Genomic DNA, 13674 nt, shown 5'->3' with positions numbered 1-13674 from the left:
TGAAGGCTTTGATAGTTGTGTCACATGGGCTCAGTAGTTGTGGTTCCCGGGCTCCAGAGCACAGACTGAGTGGTTGTGGCACACAGACTTAGTTGCTCTGCGGCATTTGGGATCTTTCTGGCCCGGGAATCAAACCCACATCTCCTGCATTGGCAGTGGATTCTTTACCACTGAATCATCAGGGAAGCCCCTAATAGTCTTTTAATTAAAGTCTACTTTGTCTGATATGAGTATGGCTACTCCAGTATTCTTTTGATTTCACTTTGCATGGAATATCTTCTTCTAGTCCCTCACTTTCTGTCTGTATGTGTCCCTAGATCTGAAGTGGGTCTCTTGTAGACAGCATGTATAGTGGTCTTGTGTTTGTATCCATTCAGCCAATCTGTGTCTTTTGGTTGGAGCATTTAATCCATTTATATTTAAGGTAATTATTGATATGTATGATTTCTTAATTGTTTTGGATTTGTTTTTTTAAGTCTTTTTTTCTTCCCTTCCTCTTTTGTTCTCTTCTCTTGTGATTCAGGTGACTACTTTTAGTGTTGTGTTTGGGTTGCTTTTTCTTTTTTATGTGTATATCTATTGTAGGTTTTTTGGTTTGCGTTTCCCGCTGAGAGAAGTTCCTTTAGCATTTATTGTGAAGCTGTTTGATGGCACTGAATTCTCTTATATTTTGCTTGTCTGTAAAGCTTTTGATTTTTCTGTTGAATCTGAATGAGAGCCTTGCTGGGTAGAGTATTCTTGGTTGTAGGTTTTCCCCTTTCATCACTTTAAATATATTGTGTATATAGGCCCTTTTGGCCTGCAGAGTTTCTGCTGAAAAACCAGCTGATAACCGTATGGGGATTCCCTTGTATGTTATCTGTTGCTTTTCCTTTTTTGCTTTTAATATTTTTTCTTTGTATTTAATTTTTGTCAGTTTCATTACTGTGTGTTTCTGCATGTTCCTCCTTGGTTTTATCCTGTATGGGACTCTCTACACTTCCTGGACTTGGGTGACTGTTTCCTTTCCCATGTTAGTGAAATTTTTGTAACCTCTTGAAATATTTTCTCAGGCCCTTTATCTTTGTCTTCTTCTTCTGGGATCCATCTAATGTAAATGTTGGTGTGTTTAATGTTGTCCCAGAGGTCTCTGAGACTGTCCTCAGTTCTTTTCATTCCTTTTTCTTATGCTCCATGGAAGTTATTTCTACCACTCTTGACTTTCAGCTAACTTATTCATTCTTCTGCTTCTGATTCTGCTATTGATTCCCTTTTATGTATTTTTCATTTCAGTTATTGTGTTGTTTATCTGGCTTTGTTGTTGTTCTTTAAATCTTCTCTTTGTTAAACATTTCTTACATTTTCTCAGTCTGTGCTTCCATTCTTTTTTTTTTTTTTTTTGAGATTTTACATCATTTTTACTGTCATTTCTCTGAATTCTTTTCCAGATAGTTTGCCTATTTCCTCTTTATTTAGCAGTCCTCATGGGGTTTTCTGTCTTGCTCCTTCATCTGCACTGTATTTCTTTGTCATCTCATTTTGTCTTAACTTGTTTGTGGTCCCCTTTCTGCAGGCTGCAAGATAGTAGTTCCTCTTGCTTCTAGTGTCTGCCCCCTGGTGGATGAGGTTGGTACTAGGGCTTGTGCAGGTTTCCCAGCGGGAGACTGGTGCCTTCCCGCTTGGAGCTGGGTCTTGTCCCTCTGATGGGCAGGGCTGTGTCGAGTGGTGTGTTTTGAGGTGGCTGTGAGCTCAGTATGACCTCAGGCAGCCTGTCTGCTGATGGGTGGAGTTGTGCTCCTGTCTTGCTGGTTGTTTGGCCTCAGGCGTTCCAGGGCTGAAGCCTGCAGGCTGTTGGTGCAGTCAGGTCAGCTGACCTTTGCCTCTCCAGGAGAGTGTCCAAGATCCCTAAGTATGTCTTGCCCAGGTTCTTGTGGAGGTACCGCTTTGGTCTTGGTGTACATAAGACCTTGTATATGGCCTCCAAGAATGGAGTCTGTTTCCCCCAGCTCTGTGGGCTCTTGTATTCAAGCCCTGCTGACCTTCAGGGCTCAGAGCTCTGGGGGTCTTCCCAGTTCCAGACCCTCAGACTGTCTTGGTGGGATGTTTTTAGGAAGGATCATCCCGATGGGGGGGTTAATATTTTTGGTGTGAGGGCTCCTTTTAGCTTGGATGTCTGCCACCTCTTTCCTTGTGTATGCTGGCTGTTACCTGCTTGATGAAACATGTGACTGATGTGGTGGTGACCAGACCCTGCCCTGGGTGTTCAGCAGGGCCTCCCCTTGCTGTGGGTGTCACTGCCCCATGAGGGGCAGGGTCTCCTCCCCACTTGTTGCTGTAGAAGCCCCCGGATCTGTTGTTGATCTGTTTCTTAGCTGTGTTTCTGATCTTTTGTGTGAAGTAGGGAGGGTTGGAACACTCCCACTGGGAGGGAAGTCACTGAATATTGGTTCTCTGGAGCAGTTCACTCATGAGCATGCTCTGTGTATCCCCTCCCCCTGTGACGTGAGCTCACATTACACTCTAGTTGGTATTCCTCTCGTGTGTGTGTGTGTGCTTAGTCGTTTCAGTCGTGTCCGACTCTTTGTGACCCCATAGTCTGTAGCCCGCCAGACTCCTCTGCCCATGGGATTCTCCAGGCAAGAATACCGGAGTGGGTTGCCATGCTCTCCTCCAGGGCATCTTCCTGACCCAGGCATCAAACTTGAGTCTTTCTTGTCTGCCTGCCTTGGCAGGCGGGTTCTTTACCACTGAGCCACCAGGGAAGCCCCTGCTCCTCTTGGCCCCACCTTAACCCTGTGTGCCGGCAGTTGGCCCTGATGTCTCTCAGGTGTTGTTTTCATCAGATCCCCCCAGGGCCCGAGGCTGTGGTGTCATGTAGTTAGACCTGCTGTGGGCACAGCTCAGACTCTGGCCTGGCCCAGCCCCCAGGTGTGTAGCCCACGAGTCCACAGGTGCTGAAGGTAGACTCATCTCCGCCGTGGGAGCACTGCTTGTCCATTCAAATGTTCTGCAGGCACTGAGTTTACGAAGCAGGTTGTGGGGATGTAAATCTGTGGTTCGCATGAGGAGAGATTTCAGCTCTTTCTCCCTTGCACAGCCCTCGGGGCTCAGTGATGATTTTAGCCCCACCTCTGCGTGTGGATCCCCCCCGCTGGCATCTGCTCCCAAGGATGCCCTCACCCATCCAGGTGGGAGGGGATGGACGGAATGACCAATCAGGGGCATGTGCCCGGTCCAGCAGTAGTAGGAGCCCCTCCTAATAGCTACTGTACTGATTGCAATTGCTTGTGCTGTGAGATCCCTCCTGAGACAGGAGCCCAGATTTCCTGGTGCTCTGCTCTGAGTGGCTCCTGTCTGAGAAGAAGTCCAGTCAGGGGCGACGGACACACAGGTGTGGCTCTTGCTGGAACTGAGGGGAGGGCCTCACATGTAGGAGCAGGAGGGACCACAGAGTGGACTGGGATAGCCAGCAGAGATGCCAGGCAGAGGTCTCAACAGGGTTGGTCCTGCCATCATCCCCTTTGACAGCTGAGGAAATCAAGGCTGGTTAGATTCGTCTAGGAGCAAGGACCTGGCCTGTTGCAGAGCTGGGATTCAAACCCAGGGGTGATCTAAACTCCTGTCCTGGAAGACCCACTCAGGGAACCTGTCTCCTTCCACTTGGCACTGAGCCTGGAGACCCTCCCCAAGGTGCTCATGACCAGGCAGGGATGGGTTCTACTAGGGACTGGGCAGGGGCTAGTAAGGAAGGGGCTCTGGGGGGCAGTCCCCAGGATCCACAGGGCTCCATGAACATAGGAGGGGGAGGAGGCTTGTGGTCAGGGAGATCTGGCCCCAGGCTGGGTTCTAGGGTAGGGGAGAGGCTGGGGTGGTCCTGCACAGTCCCTGTGGGCTCTCCCAATTCCCCAAAAGGTTTTGGGCCTCTACCTTGAAGCCCACCTCACAGGTGACCTGCTGGATGGTGGCCATGCTTCTGTCTGTAGACCCAGCACCTGTTTATTGTGCCTTTATGCATGCATGCTAAGTTGCTTCAGTTGTGTCCAACTCTTTACAACCCCATGGACTGTAGTCTGCCAGGCTCCTGTGTCCATGGGATTCTCCAGGCAAGAATACTGGAGTGGGTTACCATGTCCTCCTCCAGGGGATCTTCCCCACCCAGGGATGGAACCCAAGTCTCTTATGTCTCCTGCATTGGCAGGCGGGTTCTTTACCACTAGCGCCACCTGGGAAGCCTATTTTGCCTTTATAAGAAATGCTGATTTCAAAACTCAGCTTCTTTGCTCTAAAAAAGAAAAGTTATTTAAAAGATGACAAGATAGATGTGCCATTTAGAAACATTATCAGATAGTTTACAAATGAGTAGAATGGAAAGCAAGTCCCCTCCCTCCTCTGCTCCCTTGCAGTAATCTCTGTGACGAGCATGGCCAGGGGTGGCTGGATGTCCTCTGTGCATTTATGTACGTGTCACAGTCACGTCCGCTGATGTCACTTAATGACTGATATGGGGTCTTGTGCAACTGGTGAGTCCAGTACTGGGGTCACCACCCCAAGCTGGAGGGATGGGCCTCACCCGGCCGCTCGTTCCCATGGCCTCCTGGGCTGTGTGTAGGCAGGTGTTGGGACACAGTCTCTGGGGGAACAGAGACCCTCACACAGGTGGGGAGCCTTGGGGTAGGAGCAGCATGATGAGTCCAGGACACATGGATGGGGGCCCCACCCCTGGGTAGGTGACTCTACCCTGAGCATCTGCCCCACACCTGTCAAGGGGGACAGTGAGTGCCAAGGCTCCCAGGGAGTGGTGGGCTGGCGCCCAGAGTAGAACTCACCCTGTGGCCTCCTGGACTTGTCCATCCCCTTATGGGTGGCAGAGCTGAGGGGCTGAGTCCCCAGGCTGGCTTCCCACTGACTCCTGACCTCCCAGCCCCAGGGCAGGTGTCCCTGCAGGTTGCCTTGCCCTGTGGGGGATTGGGTGGGGACTGAGCGAATTAGCTGGAGGTATCAGTGTGCTCCCTCCATAGCACCTCCCGACCAGAGCAGCCTACTCCCTCCGCAGGTGAGGGGCTAGGGGCTCTGGAAACACCATCTCTGATGACCGAGAAGCTTGGGGTCAGGATGTCCAGCTGACCACGGTTACCAGTCTCAGGTAACCTTTTGAACCCAGAACTGTGTGATCGTGGGAAGTCACCCACAGCGATGGCCCCTTAGCTGAAGCTCTGGGGTCCAGGTCTCCTCCAGAGCTAGTGACGGCAGCAGAACAGCCACCAGGGCGTCCACTGTTCCCTCCCCCAAATGATTCTGGAGTGTGGCTACAGGCCGGGCTCCAGCCAGACAGGAAGACGTTAAGGCGGATGATCAGGCACTTCTTGCCTTGTGGGTCAGCAGTCCAGGGATTAACCCAGGGGAGCTTGCTAGAGGTGGTGTCACCTAGGCTGGACTTGGAAATCCTAGGGTTTCCTCAGTTGAGTTCCTTCTTGTGGAGCCTCTGATTCATTATCTGAAAGATGAAGAGTTCTTCCGAGTCAGTGATTCTCTGACTTGAGCGGCAAAGAAGACCCAACCCAAATTTCTGACCCAGCGGGGTCTGGGAATGTCCATTTTAACATGGGTTGCGGGGAATGTTCTGTGAGCCTGAACCCGTGGAGCAAGGGCAGCACGGAGCCTGGGGGGCAGACACTGCAGTCCTGGCCTTGGCCCCGGGGACTTGCCTTGAGCACTTGCCCTCATCTCAAAGGATGTTCTGAGAATTCTAAGGTGACCTCCAGGTGTTTGGCAGGGAAGCCAGTGTCGTTTGACCTGGGGCCCCTTTCACCCTGGTGTGAGGCTCAGCCTATGTCCTGCGGGGCAGGAGCGAGCTCTGCTGGTAAAGCCCTTGGAGGGACCCCTTGTGGCAGCGAGGTAATTGTGGCTGCTGTTTGCTCTGCACAGTGGGGAAACTGAGGCCGGAAGGGCTCCAGGGCTGGCCCTGGTCCCAGTGGGAGAGCAGACCAGGTCCAGTTGAAGGCATCATCCCTGGCAGGTTGGCCCTGGGGGCTCTTTCTGCTCCCCAGGGCTTGGAGAGGTCCGTGTGGCCACCTGGGGACCTGGGCGTGGGGTGGTAGCCCCTGCCTGTTGGTGACCCGAGAGGGTGAGACCTGGCTACGGTCCCCACAGAGGCAGGAAGGGCCAGCTCCTCCACCCCTGCTTTAGTCTCCCTGTCCTGCCTGAGGGGACTAGCCCAGCGGGTGGGATAGGGCCCCCACTCCCCGTCCAGGGAGTAGGAGGGGAAGTGCGCCCATGGGCGCTGGCTCCTGAGCCTCGGGCTGGCAGGTGTGTACCGCTGACACTGCAGAATCAGCTGCCTGGGCAAAGAGGAAGCGGAGGCACAGAGGGCTACAGACTGTCCCAGGCTGCAGGAGAGCCTTCAGCGGAGCCTGGCTGCCGTGCGAGGGGGGACCCTCAACCCATCACACTGAACTCCAGACTGCTGCCCAACACCCGCGTCTAATAGGCATTTGAGATCCAACGCGTCTAAAGCAAGTTCCAGGTCTTTCCCCAGACCCTACCCTCAGAGCGCTCCCCCATGCTGGTCAGTGGCTCAGGTCAAATACCATCCATCCCAGTGTCCAGAGCTGACCCTTCCCCACTCCTCTGTCACCTGATCTGAGCCATCTCTTCCAGGGTTTCGTATGGCAAAGCCCAGACCAGTTGGTTTTCAGATCTCTCCCTTGCTGGTCTCCACACGGCGGCCACAGTGATCCTCCCCCTGAGTCACGTCACTCCTGTGCCCGGAGCGCCCATGCCTCCTGGGTCACTCACTGCCTGCGCCCTGGGCAGCCAGTGTGCATGGTCAGGCTGCTCACTCCCCAGACTACTCTCTGCTGATCCCCTCCCCAACCCTGGCCTCAGGACCTTGGCTGTGCCTTGTACCTGGAACATCCCTCTTTTATGCTGGAAGCCGCAAAACTCACGCTCAGTCTGCCTCAGGGCCGCCTCCCTGCAGCTGCTGTGGCCACCCCTACACACTCGGTGTTCCCCTGGTGCTGTTTTTACTTCTTCCCCGTGGTTTGTCTTTTCTGCTGGGACAGAACCCCAGGAGGTGGAGCGCTCTGTGTCCAGGTTGCTGGAATGAGGCCTGGTATGCACAGAGCAGATGCTGAGGAAATGTTTATCAGACACCTTGATCGGTGGCTTCAGGGCCACTGAGGAGCCTGTCCTCTGCCTGTGCTGACATCTGATGACCCCCTCCCGGCCCTGCTGGGGCTCAGGCCCTCCTGGTGGCCGGCCGGGGAGGAGGGCTAGGCGGAGGAGCCTTTGATGTCTGACCGCCCCATTCCTTCCTCCCAGGAAACTATGCCCCAGACGTCCGTGGTCTTCTCCAGCATCCTCGGGCCCAGCTGTAGCGGACAGGGACAGCCCGGCATGGGGGAGCGAGGCGGTGGGGCCGGTGGCTCTGGGGACCTCATCTTCCAAGATGGACGTCTCGTCTCAGGGTCCCTGGAGGCCCTGATGGAACACCTGGTCCCCACAGTGGACTATTACCCTGACGTGAGTCCTGGTGACCGACAGGGACAGCCAGGGAGGGAGGCCGGGCTGGGGAGGGAGGCCGGGTCAGCGTGGGCGGAGCAGTGGGGGAGGTGCAGGGTGGCCGGGAGCCCTGCTCTCCTGCCCCTCCCGTCTCTGCCCCTGCTGCCCCAGGCAGGTAGGAGGTGGCCCTGGGGGAGAAGAGGAGGCTAAGGTGCAGGCTGGTGCCTCGGGGTTCCGGGGAGGGTCCACCCAGCTTGGGGCCTGTCTCCTAGCTGGGAAGCTGACTTTGTTCCTGAGCTGCCATGCTTCAGAATGACTTCCACTCCCGCCACCTACAGACCCTGGGGCACCTGCCTTTGCGGGCAGGGCGGCCCCAGTCCTCCCCATCACTCCAGATGACGTTGGCACGCTCTTGGAAGCGTGAGAAAGTGTCCCCTGTCATGTTTGGCTTCCCTTCCTGCCAGTAGTGACAACTCATGGTGGAGTGGGCTTGCTCCTGGCTCCCGCTCCAGGCGCCCCTCTATCCTGGAGGCCGCGCCACACACGGGGCTGCAAGGGAGGGTGGGGAGCAGCCACCCCGTCCCCCCTCCAGCTGGGCTTCCCGGGTTCCTGGCCCACCCTCACCTGTCAGGCTGCCTCCCTCCCTCCAGGAGTTCTATCCACTCCTCCGTCTGTCCATCCATCTACCCCATCCATCCTCTCAGGGCCCGGCCGGAGCTGCTGTTGGGGGTTCAGGCATGGGAGCTGAGGTTCCGGGCGGCAGAGCTGGGAAGAGGGGACCCCAGGCCCTGAAGAAGCCTGGAGTGGCGCTGCAGCCCCCAGGGGCAGGGACCTCCAAGCCCAGTGCTGGTCTGTGCCAGTGGCCTTGTGTCCACGCCGGAGGAGGAGTCTCCCCTCTCAGCCCTTCCCAGAGGAGCCTCTTCAGCCAGCTCCTCCTGTGTTGTCCCCAAAACACTGTGCCCCAGGGGAGAGCAAAGGGCGGGTGGTGGCAGAATGGGGTCCCTCTGGTGAGCACCTGGGCTCCCTGCCTTCTCCTCACTGCCCCTGCCCTGCAGACCCCTCAGAGACACCAGCTCCTGTTCTGGGCTCTCCTCTGCCCTCAGCTAAGAGCTCCCAGATGTGGCCGCCGGGCTCCTTTCTTCACATTCAAAGCCTTCTGCTTCAAAGGGGTCCTTGAGGGTCTCACACTGACCAGCTGGGACCCCGGTGTCTTCATGCTGCACAGCCTGGGGACAGGAAGTGGGCAGTTGGAGTTGCCGGGAGTGGAGGTGGTGGGGGCAGGGGGAGGGTGGTGGTAGAGGACCCCTGCTACTCCAGGCAAACCCGCCTCTCCCGGTGGCCTCTGAAGGCTGTGTGGGGGCCTTGGGGGCCTGAGGGTGGAGCCCGGTTCCAGGAGCTGCACACCCAGCACACACGGCCTGGCTGGCATCAGGGTGGAGCAAGGGAGACCTGCTTCTTTGGGCCTAGGGTTGGAGCGGAGGCTCCCGGGTCCCCCAGCCTGCAGCAACCAGGTGGGGGTGGATTACTGTCAGATTGCTAGAGTCCCCGGGAGAGTCCCAAGCAGCCTCCCCACCCCCAAGTCTGCCTTGTCTGCAGGCAGGGGTCTGGCAGAGCCCACAGCAGGCAAAAGCTTCTGAGAGCCCTGGGCCCTGGGCCCTGGGCCCTGCCATCTCTCAAACCATGAGCACCCCTCACTGCACCACAGCCCAGTGACAAGGACACGTGGATGTGGGACTGGGGGGCCCTGGTGTGGCAGGTGAGGGTGAGGCCCACAACTGACTGGCGACCGGGGGCTTGCAACAGTTTCTGATGTGGGATCCTGGGGCCAAGGAGAGCCTGCCCTGCCTCACAGATAAGACCCCCACTGACCCCCCACCACCCAGGCCCTGCCCCACTGGCCACTGAACATCTACCACAGAGCAAGCTTGGCGCCTGGCCCAGAGAGTACTGTGGCCTGGGCAGCAGGCCCACCCAGGCCTGGAGGGTCCCCCCAACATGCACGTTTGGGTTTAGTTCCCAGCGTGGGGTCGGGTAGTGGGTAGGGGATCCTCCCAGCAGAATAAGAGCACTGGGAGCTGAGCTCGTCGGGGGAGGTGGCGGAGAGCTGCTGCCAAGTGGGGTCTCGTCTGTGCCGTGCCTGGTGGGCAGGATTGGGGAGCAGTGAGGAGGGAGGAGGAAGGGCATTCAAGGTGAGCTGAGCTGTGCAGGTGATGCTGGGTCTGGGGGGCGGCTGGGCCAGGTGGAAGGGTCGGCCGCGCCACCCCTGGGGACCACACCAGGCCTGACTCCCTTGTCACTCTCTCCATCTCTGTCTTCAGAGGACGTACATCTTCACGTTTCTCCTGAGCTCCCGGGTCTTCATCCCCCCTCATGACTTGCTGGCTCGTGTGGGGCAGCTCTGCATGGAGCAGAGGCAACAGCTGGAGGCTGGGTCTGAGAAGGTAAAGTGAGCTCCTGACTGTGCCCATTTCGCTCGCCTTTGGGCAAGAAGCTGGCTCAGGACAGGGCCTGGCTGAGCTGGCCAGGGGCCCTTCCTCTTGGGGGCAGCTCTGTTTGTCTGGCCTCCTGGCATTGCCGGAGCTGGGTTCCCTGGGGGTCTGCAGGGGCACGCGTGGAGCACACTCCCAGGGTGCTGGAGGGATTGCTGCTGGCGAGTGCCTGCACCCCTCCTGGTGGAGGACCACGGTGCACGGCTCTCCTGCTCCATGCCAGGACCCCCAGAGGGAGAGAGCTCCAGTTCCAGCTGGTGGAGAAGCCTGGGTCACCTTCTGGTCACTGCCCCCCTAAGGAAGGTAGGGGGGCGGCACCCTCAGGCTGGAGTTTGCAGTGACTCAGATAGGGTTGTCTGTCACTGTCATGTCTTCTGATTGAGTCAGGCGTTGGGTGGTCAGGATGGTTAAGAAATCACAGTTTATCCCTGAGGCCCTGGGGCAGGGGCTGGGGTGTGGATTTCAGAAACCCAGGGTCTGGTACGGAAGCAAGGGCGGTAGGCAGACTGGCAAAAAGCTGGCAGGGCCTGTTCCCGAAGACCTGTCCCTCCACCTGGCTGGGCCTCCTGCCCCTGGGGGTTTGCAGTGAAGGCCCATGGAGGGCTCTTCCGAGGCCCCCTCGGGGGTCTGTCTTGGGGTTGCTGGGCTGAGAGGGGGATGGGCACTGACGGCAGCCTGGGGACCAGGAAGGGCTCCTGAGGGTGTGGGTGGAAAACAGCCAGAACAGGGTGAGTGGGAGATGGAATCTGAGGTTGAGGGTCAGCGAGGGGTCCCGTAGAGGCCTGAGAGGAGCCCGCCAGCCTTGTCGGGTGACGTGCAGGGCAGGGCCTCTGAGGAGGGAATGCAGGCCCCTTGTTCCTGCTGAGCGTGGGTGCAGTGGGCACCTGGGGGTTGTCAGCAGGGCCTCCTGAGGTGCCGTGACTCAGTGCTGTGAGTGGCTGGGGGAGGAGGCTCTGAAGGGCATGGGAGCCATCACCAGGGCATGGGCAGAGGGCGAGGGTGGAATCAGTGGGCTAAACAAGGCAGGTGTGGGTGGATGGGGGCAGGCAGGTGCAGGGGTGGGCAGTGGGGTCATGAGGGGGCCGTGCCCCGAGGGCAGTCGAGGCCAGGATGGTCCAGGCAGGCCCAGGGAGCTGGTCATGGGCAGGCAGGAGCCAAGGTGGGCCCAGGAAGGGTTTGGTGAACCTGAGCGGGGCTGGGCACCGAGCATCCTGAACCCGCTTGAGCCGTGTATGCATGTGGACCTGGGGAGAGGACGCCTGGGTGTCTGCAGTCCTTCCTGGCACTTGCCAGCCTGCTTTTCACGGAGAGAAGGCAGTTTCTTGCTTAACATTCATGATTTTGCTTGGTTTTCATCATTTTTTTAAAAAATTATTTTTTATTTTTGGCTGTGCTGGATTTTCATTGCTGTGAGGGTTTGTTTCCTAGTTACGGCGAGTGGGGGCTACTCTGTATGTAGCGTGCAGGCTTCTCATTGTGGTGGCTTCTCCTGTTGTGGAGCATGGGCTCTAGGGTGTGTGGGCTCAATAGTTGTGCCTTCCAGGCCCTGGAGAACAGGCCCAGTAGTTGCGGTGCACGGGCTTAGCTGCTCCGTGGCATGTGGGATCTTCCTGGATCAGGCATCGAACCTGTGTCTTCTTCACTGGTAGGTCAATTGTTTACCACTGAGCCATCAGGGAGGCCCTTCATCATGTTTTTTATGGGTAACTTTTAATTACAGCAAATGAAACTAGTTTTCTATGTCATGGTGGTCTTTTGAAAATGAATTTAAGAGAGCTGGCATCAGGGGAATGGAAAGTGAAGCAGGAAAAGACAGTACCGCAGGTGGACGAAGGCAGCAGGGGTCTGTCCCTTCCTGGTAGCGCTCAGCCCGGTGTCGGGGCAGGGGACGCAGGTCCTGTGGGGATGGGTGAGAGGAGCCATAGACCTCACTTTACCTGCCCTGACCCAGGCCAAGCTGAAGTCCTTCTCAGCCAAGATCGTGCAGCTGCTTAAGGAGTGGACGGAGGCCTTCCCCTTTGACTTCCAGGACGAGAAGGCCATGGCTGAGTTGAAGGCCATCACCCATCGGGTCACCCAGTGTGATGAGGTGAGGTCCCTCTCAGACCCTGGCAGGGTGCCTTGTCTGGGGGAGCTCTCTACATGGTCTCCTTGGCAGTCATTCTCCTGAAGAGGGTGCCGGGCAGCCCCGTTTGCCTCTCACCCATGAAGGCAGCTCAGCTGGCCGGCAACACACAGACCTGCCCTCAGCATCCTCTGCACACGGAATACCCTGTGGCTAGAGTGGGAATGGTCCCAGGCCCCCTCCTCCTGCCCTGTGGGTGGGTGCCTAGTGAGAGGTAGGTCCCTGGAGGTGAGCTGGGTACCGCCAGCAGGTCTCTCCATCCCACAGCAGCGCCTTCTCCGCCCCCGCCCCTCAGGAGAATAGCACTGTGAAGAAGGCTATCTCCCAGATGACGCAGAGCCTGCTGCTGTCCCTGGCTGCCCGGAGCCAGCTTCAGGAGCTGCGGGAGAAGCTCCGCTCACCAGCTATGGACAAAGGGCCCGTCCTCAAGGCCAAGCCTCCAGCTGCTCAGAAGGACATCCTGGGCGTGTGCTGCGACCCCCTGGTGCTGGCCCAGCAGCTGACACATATCGAGCTGGTTAGTGTGGTGGACAGCCTTCCAGGGTGGGGCTGGGGGGCATTCAGAGGCTCATCTTCTCACCACCCCTCACAGGGTGCGGCAGGGTCTCCCCTGCTGGTCAGACTGGGGTGTCGGGGGAAGCCTGCATGGCAGCTTTGACCACTGCCTCTGGCAGGCGTGTGTACACTTGAGCAGCAGGTTCCCCGGATCATGGCAGCCCTGTGCTCATGGCAGGGGCTTCCGGGGCAGAGCTCCTCCCACTGGCTCTGGTACCCTAGTCCTGCCTGCGCCCTGGGCTGGGCAGGTACCCTGCGTGTAGCAGCTGTGGCCCTGAGTCATACATACAGTCCTGTCCCCCTGTTCCCAGGGGGGCCTTCCAGACCCCTGGAGTGCTCCTGGGGGGGGGGGCCTGTCCACTGGGCGCTCTGATCGAGGAAGGGCCGTGGCTGTGGTGCCCACCCCTGCAGGGAGGTCTTGACTGCTGCTCTGGACACACTCTGTGCCCTGAGGGTGGGGCTGGCCTGAGGAAGGCAGATGGTCACCCCTCCTGTGCCGTCTCCCCGTTACTCCCAGGAGAGAGTCAGCAGCATCCACCCCGAGGACCTGATGCAGATCGTCAGCCACATGGACTCCCGGGACAAGCACAGGGTGAGGGCTGCGGGTGCACTGGAAGGGGGGCTCACAACTGATGCATGTGGGTCTGGTCTCCAGCACCTGCTCCAGGGGTGGTGGATGGCCATGCAGGGTGCTGTATGCTGGGGGGGGGGGGGGGGGCAGTGTTCCCAGAGGCCTCCAAGCTGATCCCTGCAGGGCTTGGGGGGATCCCCTGGGGGCCCCACTCCCCTCTCCTCCCCGCTTTCACAGTCTCCTCTCCTGGCTTCTTGGTTCTGGGGGTTAGGGTAGAGCAGCACCCACTGGCAGGGTCCTCGGGCTCCCTCTGACCTGCCACGTCCCCACAGTGCCGAGGGGACATGACAAAGACCTACAGCCTGGAGGCCTACGACAACTGGTTCAACTGCCTCAGCATGCTGGTGGCCACCGAGGTGTGCCGGGTGAGTGCTGCAGGGCAGCCTTGGTGG

At 57.9% G+C, this 13674-nt stretch overlaps 1 protein-coding gene across 6 annotated transcripts in view; it reads left to right on the top strand.

Annotated features, from left to right (window-relative positions):
• Window positions 1–13674, top strand: part of RASGEF1A (RasGEF domain family member 1A) — a 135718-nt gene that overhangs the window by 117463 nt on the left and 4581 nt on the right. For all 6 annotated transcript variants that reach the window (XM_070470674.1, XM_020909208.2, XM_070470675.1 and 3 more), the window contains 6 exons: window positions 7303–7503; window positions 9801–9923; window positions 11923–12060; window positions 12392–12613; window positions 13169–13243; window positions 13555–13647. In XM_070470674.1, coding sequence (XP_070326775.1) covers window positions 7309–7503; window positions 9801–9923; window positions 11923–12060; window positions 12392–12613; window positions 13169–13243; window positions 13555–13647 — 846 coding nt within the window. In that variant the 5' untranslated portion in view covers window positions 7303–7308. The remainder of the gene's footprint in view (window positions 1–7302; window positions 7504–9800; window positions 9924–11922; window positions 12061–12391; window positions 12614–13168; window positions 13244–13554; window positions 13648–13674) is intronic.

The sequence above is a fragment of the Odocoileus virginianus genome, chromosome 7 (assembly GCF_023699985.2).
Source record: "Odocoileus virginianus isolate 20LAN1187 ecotype Illinois chromosome 7, Ovbor_1.2, whole genome shotgun sequence".
Classification (NCBI taxonomy): domain Eukaryota; kingdom Metazoa; phylum Chordata; class Mammalia; order Artiodactyla; family Cervidae; genus Odocoileus; species Odocoileus virginianus.
The sequence above is the reverse complement of the archived record's forward strand: the minus strand, read 5'-3'. Positions and strand labels throughout refer to the sequence as shown.